Here is a 25,578-nt window from a genome sequence, read left to right on the forward strand (position 1 = left end):
AGCTGATAGAGCTGGGAGCTGGGGTTCTCTTCCTGATCATATTGCAGTATGTCAGGGGTGCCCTGAATCTCCTTACCAACTTTGCTAAGTCTGTTTTCAAATTCACCTGGAGCGTAAAAGCCTTTCAGTTAGTTTTGTATTTGTCGCAAAGGGAATTGGTTTGTGAGTTTTTGCTGAACCTGGGTGTTCATAGAGGGAGAAGAGGATCCAGGGCTTCCTACTAGCCACCTTAAAGGTGTTACTCCTGAAGTTTTCTCTTTTATTTCTATCTAGACAGATCGTATTTTTATTTTTATAGTTCGTCTCTGGTTAAAGAGAAATTAAGCAGAGAATTTTTTAAAATTTTGTTTTTATTATGAAATATTTTTCACACATCAGAGAATATAAAGAACATAGATATGACATACCAGGAATTATAAACATCCATGTAACCTCCCATACCTAATAATTCTTTCATGTTAAACTAATATATTTGGTCTTTCTCAAATCTGTTCAAACTTGCTGTAACAGATCCCTTAGACACTCTTACTGGTCAGTTGAAATTTTCAGGACCCTTGGTGTGGTGGCAAAACTGCAAGCGACAGGAGGCAAAACAGTCTGCTTCTGAGAACATGGGACATGTCCACCAGCACGTTTTTGCCCTTTTTTAGGGATGGACAAGAAGCCATTCTGATTTGTGATCTCCTAGGTTAGTGCTCCCTGATATTCTACCAGCCCAGTATGAGGGTCCGTAAACAGGTCCCAACAGGACCAGACACCTTACTAGGTATACTTTCCCCCAAGACGCACAGGCATGTATGGGCCAAGCATCCCAAGGAATCACACAGCACTGGATCTGAGCCCAGACTCTATGATGTTGAACGCTGCTCCTCTCCAGCCAAGAGAGGAGCCAGCCCTGTGAGTGTTTTCTCCTCCAGCACTCAGAACAGAGATTGCAGCCTCAAACATACCTTCCATGTGCTGCCATAGAATTTGAGGTGTGTCACTGGGTTCCTTCTTTCTGAATCACACTTGCCTGAGTAGAAGGGACTATTGGTGGGTATAGGTAAGTATCTGATAGGCCAGGAGCATAGGCCCACTCTCATATCCACCACCACCCTCCGTCACAAAACAAAGCCTCCCTCTTCTGCTCTTCCTGGTCTGTATTTTTTACTTTGTGTTTCTCAAAATATGATACCAGAGAGCGCTGGCCCCTGGAGGAGACTCTTTGTCATAACAAACACCTTGTCTTCCTAGAAAAGAATCTGCCATATATCAGTCCTTTTTCCAACCGTCACCTCTGTCAGTGCCTTTCTACAGCTTCTTGCTTTTCCAATGGTTTCTGTGGTTGAATCACTTCTTTTGTCCACTGAACCCAGTTAGAGAGGGAGCTCCTTAAGAGATGGTCTAACCTCCTTCTTTTATAACCCTCAACAGTGTTGAGTAATGGGCTTGCCCACCTCTGATTCTCTTTGGGAAATCTAAGTTGGAGATGGTGGGGGTGGAGTGGTAGAGAGAGGGAATAGGAAGAAAAAAGAGGACACTTAATTAGAGTGCCAGGCTCTGGGAGAGAAGTAAAAGATATGACAGTTGGACACAGGCCTATCCATATCTCTGTGTATGTTGCAGAGGGATAGGGGTGGTAGTGGAGGGAATAAGGCTGAGATAAGGAGGCAGTTGAGATCCAGAGATATAACTTCTCCTTCATACGACATGCTTCTTTTAAATAAATGTAATAATGACTCAGACAGTAGGCTGATAAGTGACAGCCTGGTGCAGGCAGGACAGGACTCCTTGCAGAGGGGGCTAGCTTTGATGAGTGAAAATCTCCTTCCTAAGAGAAAGTGAGGAAAACATAAACCACTGATAGATCCTCCTTCCTCTACCCACAGATCCTGTATTTCAAGATCACCTGGCCTGACAGCACCATCCCTCGGCCCCCAGCACCCTGCTGTGCCTCTAAATCTGCCAAGTCCACAGATTCTCCCTCCTTCTTGGAGTCTGGCTCCCAGGAGCTTGCCAACCTGACCCATCTTTTGTACTGGCCTCCGACCCCAGGTGATAACGGGGATCTATTGGCCTCCACCAGCCCCCAGAATTCCACCTACCACCTGAGGGGTCCTGCCCAGGCCAGCTATGCCCTGGGAGGCTACCTGGAGGCCATCCTTGTGGCCAGAGACTATCGGGGCAGGCCCAAGACCCATGGTGGGGATCTGTTTCGGGCACAGCTGCTAGGTCCCAACTTGAAGGCAGGGGTCCCTGGAGATGTCCAGGATCTGGAGAATGGCACATACCTGCTGTCCTTCCCCCTTCTCTGGGCTGGGCAGGCCCAGGTGCAAGTGAGGCTGATCCATTCCAGTGAGGCAGTTGGAGTTCTGAGAAGAATCTGGATAAATAAAAAAGCCACTGTTGATTTTAGAGGCTATTTCCGAGGACCCACAGGAACGGAAGAGACTGTGATTTGCAATGTTGACCCTCAGTCAACTGGAGCAAGAGGGCCTACCTGCCAGTACAGGGATGTGGATTCAGGTGAACTCTGGTTCTGTGCTCAACCTTCTACCTTGCCCTGCAGCTCTTTAGTTGGACACTCAAGTGGAAGTTACCTGAATGTGACTACTCTACATGATGAGGCCCTGCTGGCATGGTAAGAAAATATAGAATCTGAGAAGCTTTCCCCAACACTAAGCCACATCCTTCCTTCTGAATATTGTCCCTGTGATACAATGGCCCTCCCCAGTTTACACCATGCATTTATTTATACTCTCATTCAACAGATGCTTGTTGAGCACCTATTATATGACAGACATTTCTAAACAGACATGTACCACAAGAAACTGGTCAGGCTATCCATTTAAGGAAGGTTATAATTGATCTGGGTTTTAAAGAAAAACTAGGAATTCTCCAGGAAAGATAAGAAATGAGATGTTCAAGGCAGAGCAAATCTCTCAATGTAAGGGCTGGTGTGAATACATGTGTCTACCATATTATCAGAAAAATAGTCTCCATTCTATTTTCTTTGTTTCTATTGGTATCTTTGATATTTGTTACTTTTATTTATTTCAGGGTGTTTTTCCTTTTTCTTTTTTTATTTTATATAATTATATTTATTAATATGGAAAGATACTCTCCTATCAGTGGTAATAACCAGCAGAGACAGTGGTGCCTATCAAAACTGTAGATATATTAGGCAAGCCCTGCTGGAGTATGTAGCAGCCTCCAGCAAAGTGTGATGGAACCTGGTGAAGGAGTAACTGTGAGTGATAGCACCCAATGGGAACACCCTTTTTTGTAAGCATATATGGAATACCTCATGATAGCCCCCCCTTATTTTTTTCTAATTTCATGACTCAGAACAATTAACCAATCTATCAATCTTCCTTATATGGGGAAAAAAATAGTTAAGGCTATAAATTTCCCTCAGAGTACAGCTTTAGCTATATTCTCCAGATTTTTGTATATGGAAGCTTCATTTTCATTCAGTTTTACATGTTTTATAATTTACACAGTGATTTTCTCTTTAACTCCTGAATTATTTAGGAATTATTTTTAGTTTTTGAATATAGGCTAGGGAGGTGGCTATCTTTGTATTTTTTTGCTTAATTTATTTGCGTTATGACTAGAAATAGGGTTTCTGATATTGATTCTTTGAAATTTGTTAAAAATTTATTTGTGACCCAGCAAATGATTAAGTTTTTTTCATAATCTATATCTCCTTGAAAATAATCTGTGTTCTCTATTTCTTCAGAATGGAATTCTGAACCTATCCTTAACATTTTTATTCCAAGCATGTATATCTTCACTAACTTTTCTGTCTGGTTAATCTATTAGTTTAGACAAAAATGTATCATACTGTATTTGTAGATTTGGCTGTTTCTCTTTGTAATTCAGACTCTTTTCAATTTGTTCATTTCAAGGCTATGTTGTTAAGTACATTCAACTTTGTGATTGTCTTATATTAATGGTAAATTATTCATATCACTTTCTTGCTTTTTGTCTTAAGTTCTAATTTCTACAGTATGAATATTACTATAGCAACTTTCATTTGTTTAGTGTTTTCATGGTATACCTTTTTTCTTCTTTTTATATTTCAATTTTTTGTGTGAAATAGTTTTAGGCAGGTCTCTTGACATGGCATGTGACATTTGTTTAAGCACAGTTAAATAAATCATAGAATAAACTAGGTCCATGAAGATAACTAACTATCTAAACATAATAGGTATTCAAACCAATTGGGAATATATTGAATAGTAAATAAATAAACATAAAAGAATATAATTCGATCTAAACCTCATGGTATATACATAAAGACCAATTTCAGGAATATTAAAGATCTAAATGTAAAAAAAGAGAAAAGCAACCTTAAAACTTAGAAAAGAAAATATCTTTTTTATTTTGGGTCAGGAAACGTTGTTTTGGACATAACAAAAGGCACAAATCATAAAAGAAAATATTTATAAATTAGGTGATACATAAATAAAAATATCTCCATTTCAAAAAGTCCCATAAACATACTTTAAGTCAAGGCATTAACTGGAAGATGATATCTGTAACACACTTAAATAATACAAATTAGTACTTACAACAGAAAATGGTTGTTGCATGTGTCAATAATCCATTCCTTTTTATTGCTGCCTGGTATTCCATTGTATAAGTTTGTTTAACCATTCTCCCATTAAAGGACATTTGGGTTGTTTCTGTTTTTTTACTATTATGAGTAAAGTTTCCATGAATAGTCATACGTAGGTTTTTATGTGAACGTAAGTTTTCATTTCTCTAGAATAACTGCCTGCATGTGATTGCTGGGTTGTGTAATTAGTGGACATTTAGTTTTATAAGAAACTGCCAAACTATTTTCCAGAGTGGCCATACCATTTACATTCCCATCAGCAATGTCTGAGAGGTCCAGTTTCTCTGCACCATTTAGTCTTAACACTATTTTTTAAAACACTTTTTTATTGATTTCAGAGAGAAGAAGGGAGAGGGAGAGAGAGAGATAGAAACATCAATGATGAGAGAGTCAGTGATCAGCTGCCTCCTGCAGGCCCCCCACCATCGAGCCCACAACCCGGGCATGTGCCCTGACCGGGAATCAAAACACAATCTCCTGGAGCATAGGTTGGTGCTCAACCACTGAGCCAAGCCAGCCAGGCTGGTCAATGAGTTTTAATAAGTGTGTATACCTATGTCACTGTCATCACAATAAAGAAACAGAGCATTTCCACCACCTCCAAAGATTCCCTTGTGTCCCTTTATAGTCAATTTTCCTCTTCCACCTCCAGCCCTAGACAAACACTGATTTGCTTTCTCAAAGTATGTATTAGTTTTGCCTTCTCTAGAATTGCATAAAAATAGAATCATACAATTTGTACTCTTGTATCTGGCTTCTTTCACTCAGTAAAACGTTTTTGAGATTCATCCATGTTGTTGTAGATCAGTAATTTTCTTTTTTTCTTCTTCTTATTGATAAATGGTGTTCCATTGTACAGATATACCACACTTAATTTATCCATTTACCGCTTGAACATTTGGGTTATTTCCAGTTTTAGCTATTATGAATCAAGCTGCTGTTAACATTGGGACATAGACTCTTGTGGGCAAATATTTTTGTTTGACAAACATCTGTGTGGAATTTTTTATTACTAGACTTTATGAGTTATAACAGTTTTACATTTACAAAGAAATTGAGCAGATGGTACAAAAATTTCCCTAATCTGCTTTCCCCCATAATTTCTCCTATTATTCACATCTTATATTAGTGTGGTATATTTATTACAATTCATGAACCAATATTGCTACACTATTATTAAGTAAGGTCCATAGTCTATTTAGGTTTCTTTAGTTTTAACCCAGTGATTTTCAATGGTGTGCTGCAAGAATTTTTAAAACATGCGATATCTGACTATTTTGTCAGGGGCACTGCCCTCTTTTCCCTTAGACTGTCAAACCAAAAAAATGAAACAGCCAACACAACAGTAGCTGTCCGGTGTGAATGAATCAAAATTATACCTATTTTTTGTCAGACAGGCAAAAAATATAACATTTTTTTTGCTGTGCCACAGAATTGTAGTGCTGCCCAGCCGGGCGTGGCTCTGCGGTTGAGGGTCGACCTAGGATCCAGGCGATCGGGGTTCAATTCCCGGTCAGGGCACATGCCCGGGTTGCGGGCTTGATCAATGACTCTCTCATCATTGTTGTTTTTCTCTCTCTCTTCCCCTCTCCTTTCCTCTCTCTGAAATCAATAAAGATATTTTTTTAAAAAAAAAATTTATGTGTGCCATGAGATGAAAAGGTTGAAAATCACTGTTTTAACCTAACATCTTTTTTCTGTTCCAGGATCCCATCCAGAATACATTACGTTTAGTCTTTGAGGCTCTTCTTGGTTATAACAGTTTCTCATACTTTCATTATTTTTGATGACTTTAACAGTTTTGAGGAGTATTGGTTAATTATATTGTATTATTCCTCTCTATTGAAATTTGTCTGTTTTTCTAGTGATTAGGGGTGGGTTATGGGTTTGGGGAAGAAGGTCACAGAGATCAGGTTACATTTTCATCACATTGTATCAAGGGTACATACTATCAGTGTGATTTATGAGTGTTTATTTTAACCTGGTCATCTGGCTGGGGCAACGTTTGGCAGGTTTCTCTACTGCAAAACTACTCTCCCGAATCCCCTCCTTCCGCACTGTGCCCTTTGTGCTTCTCTACGTACAGCCCACAGTTAAGGAGTGGGGGATTATAATCCCCATTGTCTGAGTTTTTTGAAACAAAAAAAATTTCCTGCTCCATGTTCCTTCCAGAATTTAGTGCTAGGAAGAAAGAGTTTCTCTCTCCTGGAGTGCTATGTACCCCTATTTATCAGAGAAGGAGAACTACATGATCCAGCTTGGATGTTCTTTTATTAACTAAACTGTTAGTAAACTGAGAGCTAATGGGTAGATTGATTGCAGAAGGTCCAGCTTCCTGGCAAGATTTTCTCTTCCTTCCATCACTTTTTCTGACTCTTTATTGTAGTTGCCTCATAATAAATGTCCTAATTGTATTGTAACTACCTTGAACTCTTTATGGATTTAGAGTAGAAATTACTACCAACCATCATATCTCCATACTGGATTCCTGCTTTCACCTGATCGACAACCCTCAATGCTCACTCTTGGTGTTTCTCCAGGAAAGTGACAGACAAGGTGCTCCCTCAGGGCATTTCTCCGATCCAGATCAGAACAGCAGCCCCAGGAACCAGCAGCCTGGGTAAGTGGGGCTGGCATTTGCTGGGGCCAGGGCCAGGGTGTGGGGTGGGGAATAGACTTGGGGGGGTGTTATTCCTTGACTGGGAGGTTAGCCCCAGTCCTCCTGCCAGGGCAGTGGAGCATAATTGTTAGTAATATGTGCTGTAAATCAGACTTCTTGGATCAAAATGCTATCTCTGCCAGGCATTTTCTTGATCATGGGTAAATTATTTAACAATTCAGGGCCTCAGTGTCCCCACTTGTAAATGGAGATAAGAATAGTACTTCGTGGACTTTTGTAAAAGAGTAAATGAGATAATACATGTAAAGCACATAGAAGAACGGCCGGAGTTTTGTAATTTATAAATGTTAGTTCTGTTCTGGTTTATCCCTTTTCTCTAGCCCTATCCCCACGTCCCCCATGCTATCCTGGGCTCCCTGCCACAAAGCCCTCTGGCTTCTACCATGGAGATGTGTGGCACTCGCTGTCCTGCTCCAGCCGCTCCTTCCCCACTGTTGACAGCATCCTGGACTGCCTGGCTGGTCGCATGGTCCACATGATGGGGGACTCCACGCTTCGCCAGTGGTGGGAGTATCTGCGTGACACTGTGCCCTGTGAGTGGCCCTGCGGGGAGAGGGTAGGACTTCTAGGAGGAAAAGAGACAAACCAGGGCTTTGTTTGTGGTGAAAAGGTTGGGGGGGGACCCTGGCAATTTTCCAAGAGCAGGTGAGCAAAAGAGTCAGAGCTGGCAGGATGTAATTGGCGCCACGAAGCTGCCTTCCCAGTGCAGTTTACCAGAAGCTCTGTAGTGAGCTCAAACGGCAGCACTAAAACCAAAGGCCCTTTCAAATGATAGTTCCTGATAACGCAAAAAAGTCCTGATTTCGTTTCTAAATAAAAATCCCCCTTTAATCTCTTAAGTAAAATTAAGTTTCGAAAGACATAAAGTTCAAAGTTTGCCCCCTCCCTGCTCACCTCAGTTTCTCCCTCTCCCCTCCCTCCTGCCTCTCTTCCCCTCTCCTCTTCTTCCCTCCCCTTTTCTCTCTCCCTCTTTCCGTCTCTCCCTCTCTCCCTCTCTCTCTCTCTTTCTCTTTCTCTTTTACCTCACTGCTGTGTCCTAAACAGCAACTGGTAAAGCTGTGGTTCTCCTAGTACCTAAAACCCAAGTGACTTCTGGGGAATGTGTGTCATTTCTTCAGCCCCTCCAAAGTTAAGTTAATGCAATCCCAAATCTTCCATGTGCACTATTTTTCTAAATAATCAAGATTAATGGAAAACAAAAAATTATTACAGGATCTGTGAAAAACCTCCCATTTAGAAAACAGTATCTATAGCAGTTATTTTAAGTAAAATTGTGTCCAAGAAGCCAGTACCTAGTGCAAAGTTATTACATGTCTTGAAGATATCTGAGGAGCAGGAAGGTAGAGCAGAAAGGCCAGCCTGAACACCTACTGGACTCGCCCCATTCATAATCTCTGCAAACTCAACTGCAAAGTTAGCAACAGGCCAGTTGTAGCTCTTGCTTACCATGTGGTTTTTTTGTTTTCTGTTTTTAAATATATCTTTATTGATTTCAGAGATGGAGAGGGAGAGGAAGATAGAAACATCAATGATGAGAGTCGTCATTGATCGGCTGCCTCCTGCATGCCCCCGACTGGGGATCGAGCCTGCAACCCAGGCATGTGCCCTGACAGGAAGTTGAACCTCGATCTCCTGGATCCTAGGTCGATGCTCAACCAACTGAGCCACGCCTGGCCGGGCACTTACCATGTTTTTGAGGAAAGTCCACCTAAGCATGTTATCTCCAATCTCAGATAGGTAGTACTGATACATTTCTGTCTTCCTGGAAGTTTAGAAATTTTTTAAAAGTTTAGAACTTTGCCATATTGTCACCCTCAGTCACTAGATCTACTCTGAGGTTCTCCTTTATTTTAAGCAGTTTATTGAGGTGTAATTGACAAACCATAAACAGAATATATTTAAAGTATACAATTTAGTAAGTTATAACATATATATACACCTGGAAAACAGTCTCCACAAAAAAGAAAATTAACATATCCACTACCCAGAAAACTTTTCTGGTTGCCCTTGCTAATCCCTCCCTTTTACCCTTCCTCCTCCCTAGGCAACCACATACCTGCTTTCTGTCTTTTCAAGTTTAGTTTGTATTTGCTAGAACTTTATATAAATAGAGCCATACAATGTGTACCCGTTTTTGTGTGTGTGGCTCTTTTCGCTCAACATAATTATATGAGATTCATCTACATTTTTGAGAGTGGTAATAGTTGGTTCCTTATTTATTGCTGTGAGTATTTCATTATGTGGATATACCATTATTTGTTTATCCATTCATCTGTTGGTGGACATTTGGGTTGTTTCCAATTTTCAACTATTATGAATAAAAACGGCTAGGAATATTTGCACACAAGTCTTTGTATGAGGATATACTTTCATTTCTCTTGAGTAAATAATACCTTAAAGTGGAATGGCTAAATCATATGGTAGGTGTATACATATCATTAACTTTTTAAGAAACTGCCAAACTGTTCTCCAAATTAGCTATATCATTTTATATTCCCACCATCACTGGAAAGGCGTTCCAGTTGCTATATATTTTCACCCACACTTGGAAAGATCAATCTTTTAAATTTTAACTCTACTAATAGGTATATAGTGTTCACAATTGCCCATTTAAGCATTTCTTACCATGGCTGCTTTTAAAATCCTTATAATTCCACCAAAAAAGACCCCGAGTAGCTGCAGCCATCTTGAGAAAAAAGAACAGAGTGGGAGGGATCACATTACCGGATTTCAAACTGTATTACAAAGCCATTGTAATCAAAACTGCCTGGTATTGGTACAACAACAGGCATATAGATCAGTGGAACAGAACAGAGACCCCAGAAATAGACCCACGCCATATGGTCAGTTAATATTTGACAAAGGAGGCAAGAGCATCCAATGGAGTAAAGACAGTCTCTTCAATAAGTGGTGCTGGGAAAATTGGACAGATACATGCAAAAAAATGAAACTAGACCACCAACTTTCACCATACACAAAAATAAACTCAAAATGGATAGAAGGCTTAAATGTAAGTCATGAAACCATAAAAATCATGGAAGAAAACATAGGCAGTAAAGTCACAGACATCCCACGTAGTGGAATTTTCACTGATACATCTCCTAGGGCAAGAGAAACAAAAGAAAAACTAAACATATGGGACTACGTCAAACTAAAAAGCTTTTGCAAGAAAACAGCCTCAAAATACAAAGGAACCCCACGGTCTAGGAAAACATATTTGCCAAGGATGTATCTGATAAGGGGCTAATTTCCAAAGTGTACAAAGAACCCATACTACTCAGCAAGAGGAAGACAAACAACCCAATTAAGAAATGGGCAAAGGACCTGAATAGACACTTCTCCAAAGAAGACATACAGATGGCCAAGAGACACAGGAGAAAATGCTCAAGGTCACTAATCATCAGAGAGATGCAAATTAAAATCACAATGAGGCATCACTTCACACCTGTCAGAATGGCTCCATCAACAAATCAACAAACAACATGTGCTGGCGAGGGTGTGGAGAAAGGGGAGCCCTGTACACTGCTGGTGGGAATGCAGACTGGTGCAGCCACTGTGGAAAACAGTATGGAGGTTCCTCAAAATTAAAAATGGAGCTGCCTTTTGATCCAGTGATTCCACTCCTAGGAATGTATCCTAAGAATCTTGAAACACTAATCAGAAAGAATATACGTACCCCGATGTTCATAGCAGCACAGTTTACAATAGCTAAGATCTGGAAACAGCCCAAGTGCCCATCAGTAGATGAGTGGATAAAAAAGCTGTGGGACATTTACACCTTGGAATACTATGCAGCTGTAAAGAAGAAGAATCTCGTACCCTTTGGGACGGTATGGATGGGCCTGGAGAAAATTATGCTAAGTGAAATAAGCCAGGCAGAGAAAGACAAACATCACATGATCTCGCTTATACGTGGAATCTAAAGAACTTAATAAACTGATGAACAGAATAGATTCAATGGCATGGAAGCATGGATGAGACTGACAAATGTCAGAGGGATGGAGGAGGGTGGGTGGGTGGAGGGGGAGAGAGTAACCAGAGAATTTATATGCATATATGCACAGCCCAAGGACACAGACAATGGTGGGGAGAGGGACTGGGTAGGGGGATGGGACGGGGTGGAACGGGTCATTGGGGAGAAAAAGGGACATCTGTAATATTTTTTAAAAAATAAAATTTAAAAATTAAAAAAAAAAATCCTTATAATTCCAACATTTGAGTAATCTTGGTTTTGGCACCTGATGATTGTCTTTTCTCATTCAGCTTGTGATTGTCATGGTTCTTGGTATGATAAATTATTTTCTCTTGTTTCCTGGAGGGTTTGGGTATTATGTTGTGAGACTCTGGGTCTTATTTTACTTTTGTTCTTTTTAGCAAGCATTCATGCTCTTTAGGTGTAGCATGCAGGTACAGGTGGGGTGTATGTTCAGCTCTCTTTTGAGCTCTGTTGAAGCCACCCCAGTGGAAATGGAAAACCAACTCCATGGCCTTGTTGCCACTGGGTGAAGGTATAATTTCAGCTCCATACCAGGGGTAGGCGAGCACAGTGCCAACTAGCATTCCTTCACTTCACCTTTTTCTGCCGTATTTCAGCCAGATGGGAGAGGAAATTCAAATCCCTCTTGAATCAATTTTATTTTAATCAATATTTATGTTACTTTGAATTCTTTAAATATTACAAAGGACCAATTAGTATTTTATAAATGGAAATATCCTTTAAAAACTCTCAGTAGATGGAATAAACAACAAAATGGATACCACTAGAGCAAATTAGTAAGCTAAAAATTTATTCCAGAACTCAGATCCTCTCCCTCACCACTATAGTATTCCTTAGAACTCTCTTTCACCTGTTACTGTTAATAACTCTTTACATTAATTTTCCCTGTTCAAACTAATGTGTGACTTTTTTCTCCTGGTTGGACCCTGATTGATACACCAGTAATTCCTAATTAAACCATTTTGACATTCCCCCCTTTTTTTTTTTCTTTCCATAATAAGAAAGCCCTAGAATTTCAGTGACTTAACACAATAAAAGTTTATTTTGAACTCACCCAAAGTCCAATGTTTGGGAACAGGCTTCCTCACTGCTGTCCTCAAAGCTATGACTCTGGAACTCAGGTTCCTTTCCTCCTGTCTCCACTGTCCCCTAGGGCCTCCTAGAAGTCACTACTGGATCCGCTGCACCCACCCCAGTGGTGAGGAGAAAAAAAGAGAGGAAGAGGGAGAGGAGTAGGGAGAGGAGAGGGGGGGGAAGGGAAAGGGAGAGCGAGAACAGAGAATTGTGTAGGGTGATTTATGTCCAGGCATAGAAGTGGTGTGCATGTTTACTGCTCTAGCTAGCCTCCCCTTCCCATCTTTCCAATGTATTTATTTTATTTTAGACATATCAGTGAAGTTTATGTTTTTATAATTATGTAAATACTTTTCTCTTTATAGTCAAAACTAATATTATGATCATTTCTTGTAATTTTTTTCCCCTGTCTCTCTCTGTCTCCCTTCCTTCCTCCCTTGCTTTTCATCAATAAATATTTATTGAGCACCTGTGATATCCAGGCACTGTTCTGGGTTCTAGGGACATAGCAACAAAAATATCAAGATTCCCGTTTTGTTGTGCATAAACTCTAGTGGGAAGACTCAAACACAAGTAACACAATAAACATACATTTCTAGATATTGAAAGTTTCTGTGGTAAAAGCAATGTGAAGGTGGAAGATGGTGAAGAGGAGGAAGAGAGATTAAATGGTTGGGGAAGGTGCTTTCGAAGCAGTTTCATTTGAACTGAGTCCAGAATGATAAGGAGCGAGGTGTGTGATGATCTTGATGACAATCTCTGGCTCATTCAACCCTCTGCCTCTTTTGCAACTAGAGGCAGAACACACCTGGAGAGAAAAATGTTTCATCATGCTGTTCTCACTCGAAATGCATGACCACAAAAGTCTAGGAGGCACTAATGCTGCACCATAATCACAGTAGTTCTCAAAATGTAGTCCCCAGACAGGCTGCATTAGCATCACCTGGGAGCTTGTTAGAAATGCAAAATCTTAGGCCCCATCCCCGACCTACTGAATCAGAAATTCTGGAGAGGAACTCAGTCTGTATTTCAACAGACCTCCAGGTGATTCTGATGGGCTTTCACATTTGAGAACCACTGCCCTAGGACCACTGAACCACTCTCCTCGATGATTTCAGTTTCTCCTTTCCTGAAACCTTTTTCATCCTCACACTCAGCTGCTAACCTTACATATTTTCTTGAACAAAATAAAGCAATCAGAAGTGCAATTCCAGACTCCCACCACCACATTTCCTCTCCTACCAGCATCTGTACTAGTATTCTCTGTTTTCCTACCTGTTTTTGAAAGTGAATTCTCCATGCTCCTATCTATGTCTGGTCCTTCCACCTCAGCTCTAGATCTTATCTCCTCTTGCCTATTCAAGGACATCTCTCTACCAGTTTCCTCCCTCCCTCCTAAATCATCTTCCCAATAGCATTATTTCCATCACATTCCCATCAGCATATACATGTTACTTTTTACTTTCATATTCTTAAGTATTTGAGTCAATTACAGACATCATGGCATTCTACCTCCAAATATTTCAATATCTTTTAAAAACAGAATTTTTGAAACATCACCCAAATAAGATTACCACAACTTAAAAAATGAATAATAATTTCTTAAATCTAACTCCAGTTCCTAATCAAATTTCCTCCATTGTCCTTCAAAAGTCTATACAATTGTTTTTTCAAAGCCAAGATCCATTCCAGGACCTGGTTGCTTTGTCCCTTAATTTCTTTAAATCTAGGCTAGTCCTTCCTTTCCTTCTTTACTTAAATCCTCACCTGAGGACATTTTTTCCATTGCTTTTTCAGAGACAGTGGAAGGGAGAGAGAGAGACATCAGTGTGAGAGAGACACATTGATTGGTTGCCTCCCACACTCACTCCCACCGGGGCCAGGGAACGAGCCTGCAACTGACATACGTGCCCTTGGCCAAAATTGAACCCAGGACCCTTCTGGGTATTTCTGATTTCTTCATTATGGAGACATTTAGTTTGTTCTCTATTTCTTGCATTTCCCATAAACTAGAATTGAGAGTTCAAGGCTAGATAGATTGAACTTAAGCATTTGCATAAATGATGTTGTAAATTCTGTTTGCAGCATATCAGGTATGCATAGAATCTGACTGTTTATTATCAGTGATGGTAAGAGTGACCACTGGATAAGGGGATTAAGGCTGATCCCTCTACAGTGCAGTTATGTTTCCCCCTTGGTACCAGAAAGGAATCTAATGGTGTTATTTTGGCTCTATATGAATTCCAGACATCCCCATTAACCATTCTCATTATGGTTTTAACACAATTAATTATTACTGCCTTTGTCAATCATTTTATAAGTGTTACAAAAGGGTGGTTTTCTAAATCTATCGTTTTTTCTACACATATTAGCTGGCCTTTTATTTTTTAAAAATGCTTTCTCTTCTTAACTGGAGTTAATAGGTTAGTTTGAACGGCAGCTTCTCCTGAAAAGACAAGAATATATTAAACTATCTTTAATTACCAATTTACAAAAAAAGGGAACTGGTTTAAAATGGTGTCAAATGGGAGAGACAACAAGATGGCGGAGTAGGTAATCATGGAACCCGCCGCCTCCCACAACCACATCAAAATTACAACTAAAATACAGAACCACCATCACTCAGAGCCTCCTGAGATCTGGCTGAACAGAAGCCCTACATCCAGGGAACTGAAGAAGCACCGAGACCAGGAGGAGGGGCCAAGATGCAGGCAGATAGGGGCTGAATCTCGGAGACTTGGCCGCAGGCCCACACCCAGTGCCGTGGTTCAAATCCCGGAGGGAATCTCGGCGGTGGGACTTTCCCAGAGGAGTGAGGGGTCCCTACCCCACATTAGGCCCCCAGCCCAGGGCTCCAGGGCTGGAAAGAGAAGTCCCCACAACTTCGGGCTGTAAAAACCAGCAGGGAGTGTGGCTGAGGGACAAGGAGCCTGCTGGAGTCCCAGGAGGCTCCTCTTAAAAGGCCCATGCGTGCACTTACTTGGAACACTCCCTCTGAGCCCCAGCGCAGGGCAGCAGCTTGAAAGGAACCTGGGACATTCAGGGAGGAACTAACTTGCCTGGAATCAGAGCCAGAGCTGGAGGGGCAGCTTTCTCACAGACAGAAGAGCTGGCAGAGGCCATTGCTCCTTTGACGAGCCCTCCCCGGCACAGAGCACGCAGGCAGGCACCTTCTCTGAATCTCCCTCAACCTAACTCACACCTTTGGCCCCACCCCAGTGATTCCCAGAGACCCTCCCTACTTGCAAGCTCATCCAAGCCATTTCCAGTGGCTTTTCTATGCAAGTGGCCTCTCTAGCCTCATGCTTAGGACTTTCTTAAAATCTCTCAAACAAGCAGCAGCTGATCTCAGTATGCTCCATACCTCTCAATAAGTGGCTCCAGGCCCAGCACTAGTGGCAGCTCACCTTGGCTCATAGCTTGGCCTCTCCTGGACACCTCCAAGCCCAGCACAAGTAGCAGCCACCTACAGATTACTGTGTAGCTCAAGCTGGGTGGCTTTGGGCAGGGCACAGTCAAAGGCTGACTTTTCACCTCCTAGGAGGCTTAAGAGACAGTGCACATGGTGGTCAGCTTCAGTCACACAGTATTACAACCCTACCACATCCATGGGTGACACACTCAAGGGGCACACTTGGTGAACGCCAAAGCTCCACTGAAGTAAATCCTGCTCCATAGGGGTGTCTCCAGCACAGCAAGCTCTTTGGTTGTAGTTGCAGCTGGTCCTCACAGCCAATTGTCCTGGGGCTCAATTCCTCCCAGTGATGCCAATAGCAACCAAGCCTCAACTACAACAGGACAGTGCACACAGCACACACAGGGGAACACCGAGAAGGCCCAGCTCAGGTGACTGGTGAGACTGAGCCACTGGGCCCTACAGGACACCTACTATACAAGGCCACTCTACCAATTCCAGGAGACATAGCAGCTCTACCTAATACATAGAAACAAACACCAGGAAGCAGCCAAAATGTGGAGGCAAAGAAGCATGTCACAAATGAAAGAACAGAAGAAATTTCCATAAAAAGAACAGCTAAATGAAATGGAGCCAAGTAAGCTACTAGATATAGGGTTCAGAATAATGGTTAAAAGGATGCTCATGGATCTTAGTAAGACTATTAAGGAAACTGGTGAGATCATCAATGACATAATAAAGAACCAGTCAGAAAGGAAGTCTACACAAACTGAAATGAATAGTAATTTACAGGGAATCAACAGTAGAGTAGAGGACACCAAGAATCAAATCAACAATTTGGAACATGAGGAAACAAAAAACACCCAATCAGAAGAGCAAGAAGAAAAAAGCATCCAGAAATATGAAGATAGTATAAGGAGCCTCTGGGAACAACTTCATTCGGCCCAACATTCATATTATGGGGCTGCCAGAAGGAGAAGAAAGAAAGCAAGAAATTGAAAACCTATTTGAAAAAATGACAGAAAACTTCCCCTACATGGTGAAAGAAATAAAATTACAAGTTCAGGAAGCACAGAGTCCCAAACAAGAAGAACCCAAAGAGGCCACAGCAAGACACATCATAATTAAAATGCCAAAGGTTAAAGACAAAGAGAAACTCTTAAAAGCAGCAAGAGAAAATCTGTTGACTACCAAGGGAGCACTCATATGACTGTCAGCTGATTTCTCAACAGAAACTTTGCAGGCCAGAAGGGAGTGGCAAGAAATATTCAAAGTGATGAAAACCGAGAACCTACAACCAAAATTACTCTACCCAACAAAGCTATTATTTAGAAATGAAGGTCAGATAAAGAGCTTCACAGACAAGAAAAAGCTAAAGAAGTTCATCACCACCAAACCAGTACTACATGAAATGTTGAAGGGTCTTCTTTAAGAAGAAGCTAATGAACAAAAGAAACTGACAAACAAAATTGACCCAGAGACATTAAAGCATGCAACAGACTGTCATATCTCAGAAGGAAGAAGGAAGGGGAGTGGAGGGTGGGGAGAGATTAACCAAAGTTATATGCATATATGCATAACCCATGGACACAGACAATAATGGGGTGAAGGCCTGGGGAGGTGGTGGGAGCAAGGTGGAGGAGGTCAATGCGGGGAAAAAATGGGACACCTATAATACTTCAACAATAAAGATAAATTAAAAAATAAAAAAAAGAAATTGAAAAACTTTTTTTAAAATGGTGACAAATGACTATTTTTTTAGTATCATTATAGATACATGGATTTTTATAGATTTGGTGTGCTTGGCCAATATTTTACTATAAAATCATTATTTTCTCCAATTGCTTTTTTCATGATTTTCTCCAATTTTCAAATTTTCACAATCTCTGCCAAGGTGGGTCCTGTGTCCTTTCTGATATACTTCCAACATTAGAAAGCTTCTTTGATTTCTGGCATGAGGTAGTCCACATTCACTATGTACTATCCTCTCCAGACCTAGAATTTGTTTATTCTTTAACAATTCATGGTAAATTAGAAATGAATATCTGGGCACTGTGAGTGCTCATTATTATTGAAGTAACATTGTTTCTAGGACACTTAACAGACAGAAGATGTAGATATCTGATTTATAGATGATAGATAGCTAGACTAAAAATGACAAATTCATATTGACCATCTCCAAAGATTGATAATGGCAGAAGCAGAGCTTCATATCTCTGCTATCTTTACTCACAAATACCCACAGTTCAGAATTAGCCTTAATCTATCTCTTCCATCTCCTATTCTTTCCTTCTCTCATGATAATTTTTAAAACTGTTTTTATTACTTTTTTCAGTTATCTTCATCAGGATATAGTGGTATCACAATGTACCATTAGCAAAAGGTAACACACAGCATAATGTATTCTGCACCTTTTCCCCCACTTAGTATACTTGGAATATATCTCTTTATCATCAGTACATCCTGTTTTTGGCTGTATAAGACTCATTGTATGAACATTCCTTATTTCTAGATAACTGGTCCTTTAAAATTGTTTGCTATTGCCCCGCCAGACGTGGGTCAGCGGTTGAGCGTCGACCTACAGCGGTTGAGCGTCGACCTAGGATCCAGGCGATCAGGGTTCGATTCCTGGTCAGGGCACATGCCCGGGTTGCGGGCTGCAGCCGATCAATGACTCTCTTATCATTGATGTTTCTATCTATCCCTCTCCCTCTCTCTTCCTCTCTCTGAAATCAATAAAGATATATTTTTAAAAATAATAATAATAATAAAATTGTTTGCTATTATAAACAATGCCACTATGAATAAGCTCATCATATCGTATTTATTTGTTCAAGTAGTCCTGTAGGATAGACTCCTAGTAGTTGTATGTGTCAAACAATAAATACAAAGTAAATTTATTTGATATTGCCAAAGTTCCCCATCTTATATGCCCAAGAACAATGAACAAGGGAACCTATTTCCTCATAGCTTCAACACCTATGTTATTTGGTTTGGATTTTTCTCTTAATTGAATAGATGAGAAATCTAACTCATTCAAATAGAAACATTTTATTTTATTGACTTTCATATCACTACTTGTAACTGATTTCCTCTTATTTTTCTGGGCTTTCCTTCTCAGTCTCCTCCTCCTCTACCCATCATCTAAATAATAAAATTCTTTGAAGTTATTCTTGGACCCCCTTCTTTTCTCCCTTGTCATAATCTTATTAAATGATTTTGACCATTCCTATGGCTCTAATTATGTATGACCATTCCTATGGCCATGCATAATTATAATGAATTCCAAATTTATCTTTCTTGCTCAGACCTCTCTTCTGAGCTCCGGATGCCAATTTGATATCTCCATGTTGATGCCTCTCAAGCATCCAAAAATTTAATATTGCACTAACTTCTAGATCACTGTCCTCCTTCCCCAATCACTAAAATATAATTCAGACTTCCTAAAACAGTAAGTACCATTATCTCCCAATTGCTAAAACCAGAAATCTGGAACTCATTCATACTTCCTGTTCTTTGATGCTAGCATCCAATTAATTATCTGATCCTGTCTACATCAAAAATTTATCTGTTTCAATTATTCAGGATGAGTAAGTTCTGGAGAGCTAATGTACAACATGGTGACTGAAGTCAATTAAGAATGCTGTATTGTATATTTGAAATGTGTAGAAAGGTAGATCTTAAGTGTTCTAACTACACACAAAAAAAAGGTAACTGTAATGTCATAAATGTGCCAGTTGAATTGTGGTAATCATTTCACAATGTATTCAAATATCAAAATGACGTGTTGTACACCTTAAATACATGCAATTTCTATTTGTTAATTATACTTCAATAAAACTTGAAAAAATTTAGCTATATATATATATAAATTTATATATATAAAAATTTAGCTATATATATATATTAGTATATATATGAAACCCACCCTCTGGCGTCTATCTTTACTTCTCTCCATCCTTGACCATTTCCAAGCCTATCACAAAGTCTTTTAAACTGGGCTTCCCATTTCACTTCTTAGTACCCATGCCTGCACCCAGGTTTTCACAAAGGTGCAAGCATGAGCTTTTTAGAATGAAAATTGGATCATGTTACCCACCTTCAATGGACTCTAATTTTCCCTGGGACAATAATCAAAATCATTGACTTGATCTGATAAGGGACTACATGACCAGACCTTGCCTGTATCTCCAACCTCGCCTCATGCCATTCATTCTGCTCCAGGAGCACCTAACTCCTTAAAGTTCCTCAAAATTTCCAACCTCTCTTCTATATCAGGAAATCAATTTCTCTCTCTCTCTCCCCCACCCCTTTCCTTCCCTCCCTCCCAAGAGACAGTAGGCTCCATGAGGGCAAGGACATCAGTCTCTTTTCCACTATAGTATACAAAAATACCCAGAAGAGTGCAAATTTGTACGTATAAAATATTGCTAGATGAATGTAACTAAGAGTTATTAAGAGACTGAACTAAAAGTTGGATGCAAGAGTTGGACATAGGGAACCTTAAAAATTAATAATGAGTAGCATTTGGTGAATTGTTTGACTTCAGATTAAGACCCAAAGAGGTATCATATATGACTAAAGGCCTCCCCATGGAAAGCTAAGAAAAAAAACAATAAAACATTGGAAAGTTGCCAAAAATAATTGCTGACAGGCATGGGACAGTAGGGGGAGGTTCAGGATGAAGAGAGAAAGATTTGTGCAGAAATGGTAGATTATTTGCCAAGGCAACCTACAAAGTGTTCAAAACCATGGCAGACCATTAGAGAGAAAGTATCGATTGGGAAATTGAAAGTTCAGAATTGAAGCTCAGCAAACCATCAGCTCTTAGACAAAAACTGAAGCGGTAGAAGTGAATGAATTCCCCTAAAGATAGCTAGTAAAGAAAAGTGGACAATGATAGAATTTTAGGGAATGCCTCATTTATACAGTGCAAGGAAAATATAAAGGAAACAATTGAGCAAGTAATGACTAGAATGGTGGGGGGAAATGGGGTAATGTAGTGTTACTGAAGGCAAGAAAAGGGTTTTTGGAAGAGGTCACTCAGCAGAGGGAAGTCAAATGCCTTAGAGAAATAAAAGCAAACTGAATAGATGTTTGGATGGACAATAATGAGATCCTTGGCAATCTTGAAAACTTGGCGGCAGGGCATGCATTAGGGACAGAATGATTATGTCCTGGGAAATGGGGCCTGGCATTTTCATTTGTACAAGAGGATGGTACACAGTCCTATATTAACCCCTAAGCCTCCTCTCTCGTCCTCCCTACAGCCCTGAAGCCCATGGATCTACACACCACATATCAGACAGGGCCCCTGATGGCTGTAGAGACCACTCGGAACATAGTGCTGCACTGGCGGGCCCACAGATGGCCCCTGAGATCCCTCCGCACACCAGTCGCCTCCCTGCACTCCGTGGTTCAGGAGCTGAGGGGCCTGGCCGGGGGCCCCCACACTGTGGTGGTGCTCGGGCTGGGCGCCCACTTCACCACCTTCCCTCCATCCACTTTTGTGCGACGACTGGCAGGGATCCGGGAAGCTGTGGCTGCGCTGCTGGCCCGAGAGCCTCGCACTCTTGTGGTCATCAAACTGGCCAACACCGGCTACAAGTCCGTGTATGGCAGTGACTGGTTCACCCTGCACGTGAATCGGCTCCTCCGAGCTGCCTTTGCAGACCTCCGTGTGGCCTTTGTGGATGCCTGGGAAATGACCTCCAGCCTGGCCCTGCCCGACAGCATCCACCCAGGGCGGCTCATTGTCCGCAATGAGGTGGACTTCCTCCTCTCCTTCATCTGCCCCGCCTGAGTGGTTGTGTGGATTCAGGGGCTTTGTGGATGGAGGCCATAGGAATTGTGCAGAGGACCAGAGCAATAATGGGATCCTGAACTAACAATGATCCAGAGAAGAGTGGTTACCTCAAGACTTACTACCTAGGGTTAATTACTGTGAACAGTTTTGGAGACCATCTTTGCATACATAAATGAAATATTTTACATGCCTTCTTTTAAATTCACTTTTGGAAAAATTTTTATTGGTGTGATTGCAGATTATGCATTTGTAAGTAATAATACAGAAATCTCTCATACACTTTATTCAGTTTCTTCCAGTGGTAACATCTTGCAAAACTGTAGTACAGTACAGTATCCTGCCTGGGGTATTAACATTGATACAATTCACCTATCTTAGACATTTCCCTAGTTTTATTGTACTCATTTGTATGTGTATGTTTTTAGTGTTATGTAAGTTTATCATATGTATTGGTTTCCGTCCAATTCATTAGCATCTGTTTTGTAGCCTTGCAAAGGAAAGAAGGCAAAGTCAAGGGTTTATCCAAGGTGGGAAGTCTAATAGACCAGCCCTGGACTATTACAGTCTCAATGGACTCTACCCGTAGGCTAAAGATAACACAAAAATAGAACCTCAGACCCTTTCACTTCTCAATTCATTTTTCCTCTAATCAACCAAAACTATTCTCACCAAGGTAAATAAGAGCCTCTTTGAAGGTAAATTCAATGAACAATTTTCAATCCTTACTTTTTATTTTTAGTTTTTAAATTTATCTTTATTGTTGAAAGTAAATTTATTTTTATTGTTGATCCCCTCTGCCTCGCATCCACCGTTCCCCCTCCCAGACCTTCACCACACTATTGTCTGTATCCATGGGTTATGCTTATATGCATATAAATTCTTTGATTAATCTCTCCCCACCCCCGCCTTCTCACTGAGATTCATCAGTCTGTTCCATGCTTCTATGTCTCTGGATCTATTTTGTTCCTCAGATTTTGTTTACTAGATTCCACATATGAGTGAGATCATGTAAAACTGAATCAGGAAGAATCAGAAAACCTGAATAGGCCAATAACAACTGATGAAATTGAAGCAGTAACAAAAAAAACTCCCAGCAAACTGAAGCCCTGGTCCAGATGGCTTCACAAGGGAGCTTTCTAATTCTTTAAGTTGTATCAATCCTTACGTTTCAAAAAAAATTATCTTTATTGTTGAAAGTATTACAGATATCCCTCTTTTTCCCCCTATTGACCTCCTCTACCCCGCTCTGGCCCCTTCCCCAGGCTTTCACCGAATTATTGTGTGTGTCCATGAGTTTTGCATATATGCATATAAGTTCTTTGGTTAATCTCTTCCCACCCCTACCCCCACTCACCCCCTGTGAAATACATCAGTCTGTTGCATGCTTCAATGTCTCTGGGTCAATTTTGTTTGTCAGTTTCTTTTGTTCATTAGCTTCTTCTTAAAGAAGACCCTTCAACATTTCATGTAGTACTGGTTTGGTGGTGATGAACTCCTTTATCTTTTTCTTGCCTGTGAAGCTCTTTATTTGACCTTCAATTCTAAATTGATAGCTTTGCCGGGTAGAATAATCTTGGTTGTAGTTCCATGTTTTTCATCACTTTGAATATTTCTTGCCACTCCCTTCTGGCCTGCAAAGTTTCTGTTGAGAAATCAGCTGACAGTCGTATGAGTGCTCCCTTGTAAGTAATTAACTGCTTTTCTCTTGCTGCTTTTAAGAGTTTCTCTTTATCTTTAACCTTTGGCATTTTAATTATGATGTGTCTTGCTGTGGCCTCATTGGGTTCTTCTTGTTTGGGACTCTGTTTCCTGGACTTGTACGTCTATTTCTTTCACCATGTAGGGGAAGTTTTCTGTCATTTTTTCAAATAGGTTTTCAATTTCTTGCTTTCTTTCTTCTCCTTCTGGCAGCCCCATAATACAAATGTCAGACTGCTTGAAGTTGTCCCAGGGGCTCCTTACACTATCTTCATATTTCTGGATGCTTTTTTCGTTTTGCTCTTCTGATTGAGTGTTTTTTGCTTCCTCATGTTCCATATCACTGATTTGATTCTCAGTGTCCTTTACTGTTGATTCCCTGTAAATTATTATTATTATTCTCCTTCTTTTAAAATATATCTTTATTGATTGCAGACAGATAAAGGGAGAGGGAGAGAGAATTGAAACATCAATGATGAGTCATTGATCGGCTGCCTCCTGCATGCCCCCAACTGGAGATCGAGCCCACAACCCGGGCATGTGCCAGACCAGGAATCGAACAACGATCTTCTGGATCCTAGGTCAATGCTCCACTGCTGAGCCATGCCTAGCTGGGCCCTGTAAATTATTTTTTATTTCAGTTAATATATTCTTTATTTCTTTGTCTCTGTATATTGGCTGGTTTCCTGTGTTTGTTTCTATGTATTAGGCAGAGCTGCTATGTCTCCTGGAATTGGTAGAGTGGCTTTGTGTAGTAGGTGTGCTTTACAATGGCTCAGCCTCCTCAGTCACCTGAGCTGGGCACTCTAGGTGCTCCCCTGTGTGTGCTGTGTGCATTATCTTGTTGTAGTTGAGCCTTGATTGCTGTTGGCATCACTTGGAGAAACTGAGCCCCAGGCCAATCGGCTGTGAGGACCAGCTGCAACTACAGCTGTAGAGTGGCTGCACAGGAGACACCCTTATGGAGCATGATTTGCTTCAGTGGAGCTTTGATGCTCACCAAGTGTGCCCCTTGAGTGTGTCACCCATGGATGTGGTAGGGTTGTAATCCCAGCTTGATAGAAGCTGACCACCAGGTGCACTGTCTCTGGGACCTCCTCGGAGGTACAAAGTCTGCCTTTGCCTGTGCCCTGCCCATGGCCACCCAGCTTGAGCTACACAGCAATCTGTAGGTGGCTGCTACTTGTGTTGGGCTTGGAGGTGCCCAGGAGAGGCCAAGCTATGAATCAAGGTGGGCTGCTGCTAGTGCTGGGCCTAGGGCCACTTATTGAGAGGTATGGAGCATGCTGAGATCAGCTGCTGCTTGTTTGAGAGATTTTAAGAAAGTCTTCCAAAGCATGAGGCAAGAGAGGCCTGTTTTTGATGGAGATTCAGAAAAGGCGCCTGCAAGCTCTGTGGGGGGAGGGCTCATTAAAGGAGCAATGGTCTCTGCCAGCTCTTCTGTCTGGAAGAAAGCTGCCCCTTCAGCTCTTGCCCCAATTCCAGGCAAGTTAGTTCCTCCCTGTATGTCCCTGGATCTTTTCAAGCTGCTGCCCCAGAGCTGGAGCTCAGAGGGAGTGAGTCCAAGTAAGTCCATGCATGGGTCCTTTAAGAGGAGCTTCCTGGGACTCCAGCAGCCTCAGCCTCCCTCAGCCTCATTTCCCACTGGTTTTTACAGCCAGAAGTTGTGTAGATTTCTCTTCCCGGCACTGGAACCCTGGGCTGGGAGCCTGGTGTGGGGCTGGGGTCTGTTGCTCCTCTGGGGAGCCTCCACAGCTGAGATATCCCTCCCAGTTTTAAACCACCACCCATGGGTGTGGGACCAGCAGTTCTGGGATTCTGCCCATGTCTCCACCCCTCCTACCTTCTCAATGTGCTTCTTTTTTTAATTCCCTAGTTGTAGGACTTCTGTTCAGCTAGATTTCAGGTGGTTCTGGATGATGGTTGTTTTGTATTTTAGTTGTAATTTTGGTATGGTTGTGGGAGGTGGTGAGTACCGCATTTTACCTATGCCACCATCTTGACCGGAAGCCCAAATGAATTTCAATCCTTATCTTTTGATTTCTTTTCTGAGTCACTCCTTCCTTGTTGAAACTGTCTCTTCACTTGGTTTCCATCATATCAGATCCTTTAATTCAGAAATTAGTAACTTGAAAAATGGGGTCCACCAGAATCCATTTTGTTGGTGAGAGTGGTAACAGAAGCACCTAGTTTTCAATAGTGCTGGTAGTTGCAAGATCAGTCTCCTAGCACAGAAGTGGCATCCTTGGTACAGTTTAAACCATAGCAGGAATTTCTCCTACTACTCAGTTGGGCATCAGTG

At 41.2% G+C, this 25,578-nt stretch overlaps 1 protein-coding gene across 2 annotated transcripts in view; it reads left to right on the forward strand.

Annotated features, from left to right (window-relative positions):
• LOC308555350 (NXPE family member 3-like) overlaps nucleotides 1-22,960 on the forward strand; it is a 44,156-nt gene extending 21,196 nt beyond the window's left edge. For both annotated transcript variants that reach the window (XM_081133535.1, XM_081133536.1), the window contains 4 exons: nucleotides 1,872-2,623; nucleotides 7,147-7,226; nucleotides 7,607-7,819; nucleotides 21,043-22,960. In XM_081133535.1, the coding sequence (XP_080989661.1) occupies nucleotides 1,872-2,623; nucleotides 7,147-7,226; nucleotides 7,607-7,819; nucleotides 21,043-21,575 (1,578 nt within the window). In that variant the 3' untranslated portion in view covers nucleotides 21,576-22,960. The remainder of the gene's footprint in view (nucleotides 1-1,871; nucleotides 2,624-7,146; nucleotides 7,227-7,606; nucleotides 7,820-21,042) is intronic.
• The last annotated feature ends 2,618 nt before the right edge of the window (nucleotides 22,961-25,578 follow it).

This window comes from Miniopterus schreibersii, assembly GCF_964146895.1.
Source record: "Miniopterus schreibersii genome assembly, chromosome: 3".
Classification (NCBI taxonomy): domain Eukaryota; kingdom Metazoa; phylum Chordata; class Mammalia; order Chiroptera; family Miniopteridae; genus Miniopterus; species Miniopterus schreibersii.